Genomic DNA, 14,636 nt, shown 5'->3' with positions numbered 1-14,636 from the left:
TTCTTTCATCTCCGTAATATCGCTAAAATTCACTCCATTCTGTCCACTAAAGACGCTGAGATCATTATCCATGCGTTTGTTACGTCTCGCCTCGACTACTGTAACGTATTATTTTCGGGTCTCCCCATGTCTAGCATTAAAAGATTACAGTTGGTACAAAATGCGGCTGCTAGACTTTTGACAAGAACAAGAAAGTTTGATCACATTACGCCTGTACTGGCTCACCTGCACTGGCTTCCTGTGCACTTAAGATGTGACTTTAAGGTTTTACTACTTACGTATAAAATACTACATGGTCTAGCTCCATCCTATCTTGCCGATTGTATTGTACCATATGTCCCGGCAAGAAATCTGCGTTCAAAGGACTCCGGCTTGTTAGTGATTCCCAAAGCCCAAAAAAAGTCTGCGGGCTATAGAGCGTTTTCCGTTCGGGCTCCAGTACTCTGGAATGCCCTCCCGGTAACAGTTCGAGATGCCACCTCAGTAGAAGCATTTAAGTCTCACCTTAAAACTCATTTGTATACTCTGGCCTTTAAATAGACTCCCTTTTTAGACCAGTTGATCTGCCGTTTCTTTTCTTTTTCTTCTATGTCCCACTCTCCCTTGTGGAGGGGGTCCGGTCCGATCCGGTGGTCATGTACTGCTTGCCTGTGTATCGGCTGGGGACATCTCTGCGCTGCTGATCCGCCTCCGCTTGGGATGGTTTCCTGCTGGCTCCGCTGTGAACGGGACTCTCGCTGCTGTGTTGGATCCGCTTTGGACTGGACTCTCGCGACTGTGTTGGATCCATTGTGGATTGAACTTTCACAGTATCATGTTAGACCCGCTCGACATCCATTGCTTTCCTCTCCTCTCTAAGGTTCTCATAGTCATCATTGTCACCGATGTCCCACTGGGTGTGAGTTTTCCTTGCCCTTATGTGGGCCTACCGAGGATGTCGTGGTGGTTTGTGCAGCCCTTTGACACACTAGTGATTTAGGGCTATATAAGTAAACATTGATTGATTGATTGATTGATTTTAGTAATCGAGTAATCAAGCGTTTAGTTTGTTCGATTATTCGAGTGATCGGATAAGAAAAACATGTGGCCTCAAAGTGTGTTTTAGGGAAAACAGTAAACATCCACTTAAAAAAAAAGATTGTACATCATCAACATCAAAATTTCACTTTTCACTTGTGCATTAGGGGTTTCAAGGTGGTAGAGGGGTTAGTGTGTCTGCCTCACAATACGAAGGTCCTGAGTAGTCCTGGGTTCAATCCCGGGCTCGGGATCTTTCTGTGTGGAGTTTGCATGTTCTCCCCGTGAATGCGTGGGTTCCCTCCGGGTACTCCGACTTCCTCCCACTTCCAAAGACATGCACCTGGGGATAGGTTGATTGGCAACACTAAATTGGCCCTAGTGTGTGAATGTGAGTGTGAATGTTGTCTGTCTATCTGTGTTGGCCCTGTGATGAGGTGGCGACTTGTCTAGGGTGTACACCGCCTTCTGCCTGATTGTAGCTGAGATAGGCGCCAGAGCCCCCCGTGACCCCGAAAGGGAATAAGCGGTAGAAAATGGATGGATGCGAACTTGTGCATTATTAAAAACTGAAACTCTTCACCGCCGCACAGATCAGAGCACCCACACACCACCGCTCTCATGTGTGCTCTATTGCAACGGCCGGGCGAACACAGTGCGTCCGCATATTTCAAGATCTGAATACCCAGCGCTGATTGAATTTGATCATCTTTAATGAGTTACACTCATAGGGATGTGCCGATCGATCTAGAGGGGGTGGGGTTGCCCACATCTGAGGTCCTCTACAAGGTTTCTCATAGTCAGCATTGTCACTGGCGTCCCACTGGATGTGAATTCTCCCTGCCCACTGGGTGTGAGTTTTCCTTGCCCTTTTGTGGGTTCTTCCGAGGATGTTGTAGTCGTAATGATTTGTGCAGTCCTTTGAGACATTTGTGATTTGGGGCTATATAAATAAACATTGATTGATAGATTGATTTCTGTGAAAAATTATGTGATCGGCAATTGCTGATTTACTGTTTTTAACGCTGATCACAAACACAGATCACATCCAGCAAATACTTTATTCATGTATGATTTTACAGCAGAAAATTTCATACACAGTGTGGAGCCAGTCCCCTAATCTAATAATAATTATCTACATCCATCCATCCATTTTCTACCGCTTATTCCCTTTGGGGTCGCGGGGGCACTGTTGCCTATCTCAGCTACATTCCGGCAAGTCTACACCTCATCGCAGTAATAATTATCTCCTTTGCGGAAAATAAACTGCATTTCTTAGTTTCTTAAACAGCATTATCACTGGAGGATGAGGGGATAGCACTGAGCGCCGGACGGACAAGCTTCACAGTGTCTTGGTATAATGAGCGGGTTACGAACACCTCAGTCTTTTTGGACGTATCTTCGCTCATCCATGCTAACTGGACACTGACCGAGAGTTGGTTGGCGACCGAGAGTGGGGTCGGCTCTCTTGGTTGCTTTGTTGAGTCTGCTCCTGTCTCTGGCCATGCTCCCTCCAGCCCAGCAGACGACGGCGTGGAACACCGCAGAGGCCACCACAGTTTGAATGTTTATTTTACTTTTTATTCATAGCTGTATGTAGAAATGGCTGGTTGCATCAGCTCCGCTACTTCATTGTCTTCCGTGTCCTTTGTGTTCTTTGATATTTCCCTCTTACACACATGTAAACATGTAAGAGGGATGTGTACTATGGCTATGAGTTGTTTTTTTCCTTGGCCTCAGTCTGGACCCCCTCTACAGGGGCCCAGGCTTAGATCGATTTTTTTATTTTATTTCATTTAATTTTTTTCTCCCATTCACCCCCCCACTTGTTTACCTGTATCTCACCTTTTTAGTAAGGGGCGCCGGAAGTTGGCAGACCCGTCAGCGATCCTATTCTGTCTCCCTGTAATGCTTTGTCTGATCTTGAATGCTGAAAATTTTTATTTCCCCTCGGGGATTAATAAAGTATGTCTGATTCTGATTCTGATTAACATGTTAAACACCGAGAGCAAACCAGGAACATGCAGGACGACAAGCATGCAAATGAACTTCCCTGAGTTGGTTTCTCATAGTTTGTACATAAAGTTTCGGTTATGCAAATCAATTGTTGCAGCAGCTGTCTGGGTGGCTGGTCTCAGACAATCATGGACGTGCACCTGTTGGGTGTGGAGGTCCTAGGCTGGTGTGGTTACACGTGGTCTGCGGTTGTGAGGCAGGTTGGATGTACTGCCAAATACTCTCCTTTGGAGACGGCATATGGTAGAGAAATGAACATTCCATTCACGGGCAACAGCTCTGATGGACATCCCTGCAGTCGGCATGCCGCCTGCACGCTACCCCAAAACTTGTATAATCTGTGGCATTGTGCTGTGTGATAAAACTGCACATTTCACAGTGGCCTTTTATAGTGGGCCTCAGGCACATCTGTGCAATAATAATGCTAATTAGCTTTCCAATCAACTAAACAAACTCAATAACTCCGCAGTGATGTCTTGGTGAGTTTCATGAGGAATTTGTGAAACTGAAACAGTACAAAATAAATTTAATTGTAGGTCAATAACACAGACACGTTTTAGCATGTTAGCTAACACTACCAAGGTTAGCTTGATTACATTACGATAGCACGTACAAACAAGCATGAAAACCGTCCTACAGACATAATACATTGGACAGTTTAGTGAGCATGAATTAGTTTAGTTATATTGTAAAACTTACAAACATTGCTCGGAGCGATGAATAAAGAAACCATATGAGTAGCAACGCTATGGAGGACTTGTACAAAGAATGGCATGTTTACTTACGGTTAAAGGGACTAAACTGAAGGAACCCGCAACACAGCCCACAGCATCTGCAGTGAGCGAATTTATCTAAAAAAATGGTACCACAGCACAAATGACAATACACATTTTCAGTGTCTCTGTGTTGTTGTAATATGAAAACTATTTGTTAAAAACTAAAAATTATGGCTGTGAGGGGAAAAAAACACATCTGTAAATTCATAAGCCACATTGTTCAAACTGTAGGAAAAAAGTAGCGGCTTACTGTCCGGAAAATACGGTACTACTTCTACTGGGTAGAACAGAGAGCCTGTTGTTTGGATTGTGCACTGCTGCCACCTCGCTGCAGACTTGTGCATCATTCTAACATGAATACTGGAGTGCAGACACACATCATGAAAATCTGCTCTGTTGCTTGAGACCCTCCTGACATCACACTGCAAAACCCCAAAGGGGTCCTGACCTACTATTTAAGAAACACTGCTTTGGATCATAAATGATATAAGAGCAATAAACCAATAGCCACAGAATATAACATATACATGTTTACTTGTAACTTGTATGAGATTAAAAAAGAAAGGGTTTAAGTGGTTTCTGATTGATTTCGTTGTTTTTTGTTTTAAAAAGGAATGTAAGGAGAAAGAAGAAATTCTGAGAGTGTTTGTTGATAGTGTATTGCTGCTTTCTCCTGACAAATTTAAAAATATTAATAATTATTCTTATGTTTACAACTCCAACCCACTTACAACACACTTAGGTGATTCTGGAGCAAAATAAAACATGTGTTGATGTGTTTTAAAGTAAAAAGTCGACCTCTCGTCGTTTAGGCCCCTTGCTCTAATTTCTCTTGACCTACTTTCTCTGCTGTCGAGAAGACTTTTCAAGGTAGACTACTCTGCTTTGACAGCGTCTCACTCACGCATACACACTCCGAGAAACACAAGCACAGTGGTGTCCGGGTCATTTTATTGTCTATTCTTTTTTTTTCTTCTGCAGATTGTTGAGCAAGGCAAGAATGCAAAGAGTTACCACTACATCTTGGCTAACCTGGTAAGCATCTTTCTCATCACTCTACATAAAACCTTTCACACCCTGTGGTACGGTTCTGCTCAGATCACCTGCTTAGAATAACGTATAACATATAAACCGGATAGAGCTTGTTGTGTTTCCACCACGAGGAAATTAATAAATTATTGGTTCAAATTTAATGAAGAAGAGACATGGTGAACAAAAAACAGGAATGGGCGGATATAAAAAGCCATCATCGACCATCTACACGCACATTCACTGTACAAACATACACATACTGTACATATACGTTTACTGTACAAACATTCATATACACATTCTGTTCATATACAAGTACATATACATACATACACTCATGCACATAATCACGTTTCATCAAACATATATCAACGTTGTTGCCCTAGGGTAAACTGGGTAACACATGGCATACTGACAAAGCTTAACCTATTGTTACTATAACAATCTACAAGATTAATATAGGTTGCCTCGCTCTCTTCCCCTCCATCTTTTGGCATTCCTTTTTTTTTTTTTTAAATCTTTCTAGTTATCATTTTGTATACGTATTGTTGCATTTGATCAACTGTATTGTTGATAATAGAGGTAAACTATTGGTATTGTTCATAATCAAAAGCGCTTTTTCTATTGGTATTTGTATTGTTCCAGTTGTAGTGTAATAATGCTCATTGTCATTTCTATATTATTATTTATTTCACTAACTGTTTCTTTGTTATCACTTTTACGATCATATTTGTACATATCGTATGTGCTGGTGTTGTTATATTGTTGTTGTTTTTGTTGTTATTGTTGTGTTTGCTGTTGTTGTTTTTGTCTCTCTGTCTAATCCCCCTCTTATCCCCACAATTTCCACCTCTGTCTTTCTTTTTTTGTCTTTCTATCCCCTCCTGCTCTGGCCCGACTGCACACAATGATAATATAAATACATTTGATAAAGTCAAATTCAAATAAGGCAACAAGAGAAGTATCCTACACTTCTCTTTTGTAAAGTAAATCTGAACAGCCGATATGGGCACCTAAATCAACTATATGATTTGCCTGAGAAGATGGACAGGACAAAAAAAAAAAAAAAAAGCCATCATTGTGTTGGTTCTTCTTGCAAGGTATTTTATTCCAAATTGACAAGCCTTTGCTTTATAAAATGTACTTTAATTGTGTGATCTTTTCTTCGGTGTGGCGTCTTCAGTAATGTGGACGTTGTATCGATCCGTTGTGGTGAAGAAGGAGCTGAGCCGGAAGGCAAAGCTCTCAATTTACCGGTCGATCTACGTTCCCATCCTCACCTATGGTCATGAGCTTTGGGTCATGACCGAAAGGATAAGATCACGGGTACAAGCGGCCGAAATGAGTTTCCTCCGCCGGGTGGCGGGGCTCTCCCTTAGAGATAGGGTGAGAAGCTCTGCCATCCGGGAGGAACTCAAAGTAAAGCCGCTGCTCCTCCACATCGAGAGGAGCCAGATGAGGTGGTTCGGGCATCTGGTCAGGATGCCACCCGAACGCCTCCCTAGGGAGGTGTTTAGGGTACGTCCAGCTGGTAGGAGGCCACGGGGAAGACCCAGGACACGTTGGGAAGACTATGTCTCCCGGCTGGCCTGGGAACGCCTTGGGATCCCCCGGGAAGAGCTAGACGAAGTGGCTGGAGATAGGGAAGTCTGGGCTTCCCTGCTTAGGCTGCTGCCCCCGCGACCCGACCTCGGATAAGCGGAAGATGATGGATGGATGGATGGATGGATCTTTTCTTTGCATGGAAGTGACTTACCACACTATAATGGTTTGTACTGTACCATTGCATTGACAAGAGCCGCGGCATTGGTTATTTTAGTAAGCGGTACGATTATAGACAAAAAAAAAAACCTCAACTGAACAAAACAACAACATTTTCCTCTGAATTATGGCTCTCGGGGATTGTCAACCATTTGTTTCAAAGACACATTCCAAACGATTTAGCTGGTGCAAGGCACAATGTGAGCAGACGCACTGTGACACTGGTCGTGTAGTCTATATACTGTGAAACGTAGCTGAATTTGACTCCTGCCATTATCTACATGCAAATGCTACGCAGAGTTAGAGACCCCCCCACCAACCCGTTTTTCCACACCCCCTGTGGCATTGTTCACACCGGCCCAAAAGAAAAGGAAATTGTCATGAACGGCTGCTGTAGTAATAATAGCAATTATATGGATGCAGCCGGCTTGAACACGTGTTCACTATTGTTGTTTTATTGGCCCGGTTGGAAGATTGCCTCTTAGAAGATAAAAAATGGACACTTTCAACAGCAGGCAGGGGGAGGGGGGTAAGGGAGCTATTTTTGTAATTATGGCCAAATGGTTTACACAACTTTTTTTTTCTTTTTATATATATATATATATATATATATATATATATATATATATATATATGTATACACTTTGGGTAATGAGATGGTTCACTCTCTTGGGCATTTAAGAAGGTGGCAGCTGCACACGTCACCATTATTTGTGTGTATAGGAAATGGAACCTAAGGCTACACAACAATGGAATAAATAGTTGAATATTTGTTGAATGTCAAATGTCATTAAATGTTAAATATTGAGGGTCCTGATCTACTAAAGCAGGGGTCGGGAACCTTTTTGGCCGACCGAGCCAAAAAGCCAAATATTTTAAAATGTATTTCCGTAACAGCCATATAATATATTTTTTTAACACCGAACACAACTAAACGCGTGCATTTTTAAGTAAGACCAACATTTATAGAGTATAATAAGTCTCTTATTCTTTGTATTAACATTGTTATTCTGAAGCTAACTGTGGAGGCGGCGTGGCCTGCGGGCCTGCGGGCCTGCAGCAAACTGGGGTGTTGCCAGGACCGGCCTCGAAATCAGCGACAGGTGCGTCGATGGCCCACCTGGGCCGTATCTAATCACCTGTCGCTCTGTTATAAGCAGCAGCCAGGAGGAGAGACGGGGTTGGGGCTGGAGCCAGAGCGCGAGCGAGAACGAAAGAGAAAAATACAATTGCTGGAAAGCAACTGAGAGACTTATTGAAAACAAAAAAAATATTGTAACCCTGAAACAGGCTCTTATGTCGGTGCTTGGTGGTCTGAAGAACCCCCAGGAGGGCAAGCCCCACACTAACCAATAATAAATAAATAACGCAACTTCTTGAACAGGTGCGGTAGGAAACGGGTGGATGGATTAAAAATGCATGAGAATGTTTTATATTTTGAACATTATTTTAACACTGTGATTATAAGTGGAATTATTCATTACTTATCGTGTTAAGCAATGTCAGCTCAGATTTATCCGCGAGCCAGATGCAGTCATCAAAAGAGCCACATCTGGCTCTAGAGCCATAGGTTCCCTACCCCTGGCAAGGGTTGCCAACCCAAAATGTTAAAAGAGCCATATTGGACCAAATATACAAAAACAAAAACAAAAGTCTGGAGCCCCAACAGACAAAAGCCTTGTACAAGTATTATAATGAAGGCAACATGTGATATAAGTGTCTATATTAGCCTACGATCAAAATGACTATGTTTGGCACAGGCTGAAGCTGCCAGATGTTGGAGAATGCGAAGCCATACATGTGGAGGGAAATGAGTGTCTCTATGGCAAAAAAAAAAAAAACACTGAAAAACCTCATATAAATAGGGCTGCCTGCTCCACTTTTGTCACGCTTTGATAAAAGGATTGGACTCAGTTGCAGAGTTGGGACTTTAGACAGGCTTTTATTTTAACAATTTCCTTTTACCTCCCAAGTCAAGAAAAAACATTATCTATAATCACAAAAATAAACTACTCGGCGAAAAGGTTCCAGAAAAAGAAGGAACAACCGAAAATCACTCCGAACGGAGGAAAACACAAAAGTAAAGACGAACCATAAACAGTATTTTAACAAAAAACGCTCCAACAGGAGGACCAAAACAACATCTATGAAAAGTTCTACACTACCTAATCTAATAAAGTATTTAACAAAAATAGTCACTCAAAAAGTTGAGGAATGAATGAAAAACTTTCAACTGAAACTTACCACTGCGGCTGAATAACTAAATAATCAAAATCACTCTGCTGAGGAGGAAGAAAGGAAAACTCAAAATATTCATAAAGGGGGTCAGGATCAAGGGACATAGGCACAAGACAAGGCAAGGCATGGACAAAGACATGGACGCTAGAGAGCACGAATAAACGAGACAATCTGGCACAGAACAAAGGAAGGAGTGAACTTATAAACACATGAAGGTAATAGGGAACAGTTGGAAACAATCAGAGAACAGGGATGACATCAGACTGATGACACAAAAGGAAGGGCAAGTGACCTGAAACGAGAGGAGAGTTACTTTTCAAATTAAAACCATAAGACAAAAAAACCCAAAAAAAGACACTTTGCACTTGTTATCAATTATATACACCCGTAACACACCCACACAATGTTATAGTTTCCCATGCTATTTAGAAACTTATGTGGATCGAAGTAGTCTATATAGTGAGTTCTTTACAGTAGCATTTTATTTTGATACTGGGCCAGATGCGTGTTCTAATGAGAATATTACACATCTCCACCAACACAAGTCTTGCAGTTCCATTTTCAAATGTCCCAAATAAACTCAAAAGATTTGTCAAATGTATAACCCTAGATAATAAATATACTTTTTTTTTTTTCTGGCCACATCTCACTTGTTGCTAGGCAGAATTTATAGGACTCATTCATATGGCAGCAGGGCCACTTGACTGTTGGAATGACCCTTTGATAATCATTTAATGCCTACATGTACGTACAGAGAGCTGACAGGGACAGAAAAACACAGTACTGAGGATAGGTCTCCAAATGATAAGATATGTTCATTTGCACATATCTACACAATTGAACCACTGTTTTGCATTAAGTGAAGTGAATTATATTTATATAGCGCTTTTTCTCTAGTGACTCAAAGCGCTTTACAAAGTGAAACCCAATATCTAATTTTTTACATATAAACCAGTGTGGGTGGCACTGGCAGCAGATGGGTAAAGTGTCTTGCCCAAGGACACAACGGCAGTGACTAGGATGGCGGTAGCGGGAATCGAGGCTGCAACCCTCAAGTTGCTGACACGGCCGCTCTACCAACCGAGCTAAATAAATAAATATGAAATGCATTTTAATAGCAAGGTGGAATAGGTAAGTGCCAGAACTCACACCCACCAATGACAAGATTTATGATCGGTCATTTTTACGTTCAATCATTTTTGAAAAATCAGCTTTGACTAGCCATTGCTTCTTCCGCTAGTCCAGGGGTAGGGAACCTATGGCTCTCGAGCCAGATGTGGCTCTTTTGATGACTGCATCTGGCTCTCAGATAAATCTTAGCTGACGTTGCTTAACACGATAAGTAATTAATAATTCCGCTGGTAATCACAGTGTCAAAAATAACGTTCAAAATATAAAACATTCTCATGCATTTTAATCCATCCATCCGTTTCTACTGCACCTGTTCAAGAAGTCGCATTAATGGCCAAGAGTATTTTATTTATTATTGGTTAACTTCAGAATAACAATGTTATTAAAAAGAATAAGAGATGCACGCATTTAGTTGTTAGGAGGCATAGAATTCTCTTGTGGGACGACACTGCACAAGGGTACAGGTCTACGGGTTTCTCCTCATTGAGCTAAATTGAATCCAGTCTCTGTTGAATTCCTTGCTTCTTGTCTGTTTAATACATGTCATCAGTGTTTGAACCTGACAGTTGTATTCAGTGTTAAAAATATTATATGGCTCTCACGGAAATACATTTTAAAATATTTGGCTTTCATGGCTCTCTCAGCCAAAAAGGTTCCCGACCCCTGCGCTAGTCTATTATTACTTTTCTCTCCAACACTGAAAAAGTGGCTTAAGCAAACTCAAAAGTGTGAGCACTAGAACTGGATGTAATGTGGACAAATGGGATAAATTATTTTCAATGTGTTTTTATTTTGTACTTGATCCTTTTGCATGTGTTTTAAAAGCCTAACCAGGAACAAGGGTTGCAAATTAGCCTGTGGCTAGAAGTCGTACCTATTTGGACATCGGTTACCTGTGGGTAGCAATGTTTACTTGTACTGTCCCTGTCAAATAAATACAAAAATAAATACAAAAAACTAAATTAATTGCTAAGGTGCCGGAAGTTGAAACAGACAGGTACATCAGGGAGCTTGCGCTGACAATCCCTTTTCCTGAAACGTGAACTAACTTTAATTTAGCAGTTGTCACCATGCCAACCTTCATTAGACCCTAAAGGATATAAAAAACAACTAGTTCATAAAGCCACACAGTCAGCCAGGTCTATTGCCTTTACGATGACGATCAGTCATTTATTCTAAAGCGCGGACTGGGACGTTCAGTAGTCGACATGTGATAGAGGGCCAAAGAAAACTTTTGCATGACATTCAAACACAAAGATCAGAGCATACAGAAAAAATAGAAAGGTTTTCTGACAAAGCATTCACAGAGACATTCTCATCTCATCAGTCAAAACGGTCTTGCTCTGTCCCCACTTTCCACTCAATTCTGACACTGCTTCTTCCTGACAGGCACAGTGCTTACACTTTGTCCGTCTTGCTAAAACAGCCATCTTCACATAATAGTCTGGGAAGAAGTCCGAGTTGGACATATCATTACAGTAAAACCCCTAACGCTCTGACTGAGACTTACCCTGCTTTTTTTTTTTTTGCACAGAAGCCTGCAGGGTTTTGATGTTTTTTAGGCAAACGCTTGTTAACGCTACTTCTCCAGCCATGATCCCAGAACATTGTCACAATTTCTGAAGGGTTGAAACCAATAAAAATCAGTTCCCAGTGGCTTATTTTATTTTTTGAAGTTTTTCTCAAAATTTTACCTATGTCTGATTTTAACCGTCGTTATATCCACCAGTCCATTATCCTGAGACGTCACTGCGTGAAGCCACCCGAAACAATCATGGCAGATAGCACAGAAAGGTATAGCATAGTAGCTCGGATTCAGACTCGGATTTCAGCGGCGCAAGCGATTCAACAGATCACGTATGTATTGAAACGGATGGTTGATTGAAGAAGAAACTGAAGCTATTGAGCCATATCACGACAGACAGCGGCACGGGAGGAAGCGTGGACGAATTCGGCGATCGCCTTCTAACCAACGATTAGTATGTGTTTGTTTGGCATTAAATGTGGGTGGAGGAAAAGGTTGGATGCAAATATAGCTACAAATGAGGCATAATGATGCAATATGTACATACAGCTAGCCCAAATAGCATGTTAGCATCGATTAGCTTGCAGTCATGCCGTGACCAAATATGTCTGATTAGCACACTCCACATAAGTCAATAACATCAACAAAACTCACCTTTGTGATTTCGTTGACTTTATCGTTGGAAATGCATATGCTTTGAGTGTCGCAGGATATCCACACATTCTTGCCATCATAGCTGTCGTCGGTAAAGTGTGCGGAACAAACGAGGGACTTTCGCATCTTTTGGCCACTGGTGCAACTTGAATCCGTCTCTGTTCGTGTTGTTACACCCTCCGACAACACACCAACGAGGGAGGTATGATGTCTCCAAGGTACGGGAAAACAGTCGAAAAAACGGAAAATAACAGAGCTGATTTGACTTGGTGTGTGTAATAAGATTGTGAAAATGGCGGATTGCTTCATGTTGTGACGTCACGAGTGAAAGGTCATCGCTCAACAGTTTAAATCGCCAGTTTAAATCGCCAAATTCGCCCTTTTAGAGTTCAGAAATCGGTTAAAAAAACATATGGTATTTTTTTCTGCAACATCAAGGTATATATTGACGCTTACATAGGTCTGGTGATAATGTTCCCCTTTAACATTTCTGAACCATTATTTTTGTCCCTGAGAAAAGGCAGTGAGTCTTTGCCACAGACTTGTATCTTCGAGTGCAAAACAGTGTGGTTAAAATGAAGTGCTGGATTTATGCTATTTGTAATTTCTCCCACATACAATTTGTACAATATATACTAGCTTTGTGGACTTCACGGTGGCAGAGGGGTTAGTGCGTCTGCCTCACAATACGAAGTTCCTGCAGTCCTGGGTTCAAATCCAGGCTCGGATCTTTCTGTGTGTAGTTTGCATGTTCTCCCCGTGAATGCGTGGGTTCCCTCCGGGTACTCCGGCTTCCTCCCACCTCCAAAGACATGCACCTGGGCATAGGTTGATTGGCAACACTAAATTGGCCCTAGTGTGTGAATGTGAGTGTGAATGTTGTCTGTCTATCTGTGTTGGCCCTGCGATGAGGTGGCGACTTGTCCAGGGTGTACCCCGCCTTCCGCCCGATTGTAGCTGAGATAGGCGCCAGCGCCCCCCGCGACCCCGAAAGGGAATAAGCGGTAGAAAATGGATGGGATTGATGGATACTAGCTTTGTCACACAAATAACATCTACACATCCATTATGCTCTTCCTTAATTACTTGTTCCAACATTTAAGGGAATGCAACCTAATTTTAACCTCCAATCAGTACGAGGCTTTTTATCCAAATTACTCACAGGCTTTAGAGGCTTGGTTGTGTCTGAGAGTCCAACCCACAATTAGTCCCAGGACACCTCTTTGCCAACACAGGATGGTTTAGCCGATACAGGAGAAAAGATTAAGCATTGTGTACTGTTTTTTCTTTTCTATGTCAGTTTAAATTATAGCCATAACACCAGTCACAAAAGGTCTTTGGAAACACCTTTGATTTAATATCATAGTTGCTCAGCTAATTTTATTCTGGAGGGATCAGTAGTACAAACACTAACATCAAATACAAGAAAATAAGACTTCCAGTTCACTGTATAACATGTAGGAGTATACAATAAACATGATACATGAGCTGCTACACGCTTATAAAGATTATCTCACAGCTACTTATTGTTCAAAAGGCTTTTAAATAATAGAGTACATTTTTAAAATGCATATTGTTGCGATCCGCTGCTCGGATCGTTCAATTTTGTAGTTTTGATTCCCTTTTGTATCACTCTCCGTCGTTTGACTCCTTACTTCCTGTTTAGTCTGTCACCATGGTTACATATTAGTTCCACCTGCTACTCTCGGTTCCCGCACACCTGTTTTACTAATCACAATCCTATATAAACCAGCCTTTTCTGTTCACTCATTCTCGGATTCTAATTTGCTTATACGCAACAAGTGACGACTGCTATTGATTATTATCACTGGCTAACTTTCATGCTACGCTGATTCCTTTTTCCTAGCTCTCATGCTAATTGTGTTGTTTTACCTTTTAGTGCCTTTGTGCCAAGTGTTTGTGTTCCGTTTGTTATTCCTAGCTTCCATGCTAGCGCCATTTGTTTGCCTTTCTGTTAGCACCAGTGTTTTTTGTTCCTAGCCTTTTTATTGATTTAATAAATCCATTACATCTTACCTTACGCTGTGTTTTTGCCCAATGCATCCTTGGAAGAACAAACCCAGCATCGTTATGCCACACAAGTCTCACACATATGCTACAATGTATATTCCATAAAGTGACCAAAAATGCCAATAATTTACAAAGTGCCTAGGCTACAATGCATACATTAAAACAAATTTGCCAACTTTGAGACCTCCAAATTTGGGATATATATATATATATATATATATATATATATATATATATATATATATATATATATATATATATATATATAAATATACTCCGTTCATGAATGAGTATATCCATTCGGCCACCGTGTTCAATGGTTCTGATCTACAAAATTTGCAGGCAGCATACCCTCTCCCCTTCGAGCTGTCCTGGATGAACTGAAATTATTTTTTCCAATCATTTTGGAACTTGCAAGCGTACTTCTTCTTACTCGTCGTCGCCATGTCTCTTCT

At 41.4% G+C, this 14,636-nt stretch overlaps 1 protein-coding gene across 8 annotated transcripts in view; it reads left to right on the top strand.

Moving 5' to 3' along the window:
• The window catches only part of gria1a (glutamate receptor, ionotropic, AMPA 1a), a 210,400-nt gene that overhangs the window by 93,252 nt on the left and 102,512 nt on the right, over nucleotides 1-14,636 (top strand). For all 8 annotated transcript variants that reach the window (XR_009806936.1, XR_009806935.1, XM_061901832.1 and 5 more), the window contains one exon: nucleotides 4,791-4,844. Coding sequence is in view for 6 of the 8 variants with exons in the window: in XM_061901832.1 (XP_061757816.1) it covers nucleotides 4,791-4,844 (54 nt within the window). In the remaining 2 variants the exon portion in view is untranslated. The remainder of the gene's footprint in view (nucleotides 1-4,790; nucleotides 4,845-14,636) is intronic.

The sequence above is a fragment of the Nerophis ophidion genome, linkage group LG05, assembly GCF_033978795.1.
Source record: "Nerophis ophidion isolate RoL-2023_Sa linkage group LG05, RoL_Noph_v1.0, whole genome shotgun sequence".
NCBI classification, from domain to species: domain Eukaryota; kingdom Metazoa; phylum Chordata; class Actinopteri; order Syngnathiformes; family Syngnathidae; genus Nerophis; species Nerophis ophidion.
This window is presented reverse-complemented; position numbering and strand designations above follow the sequence as displayed.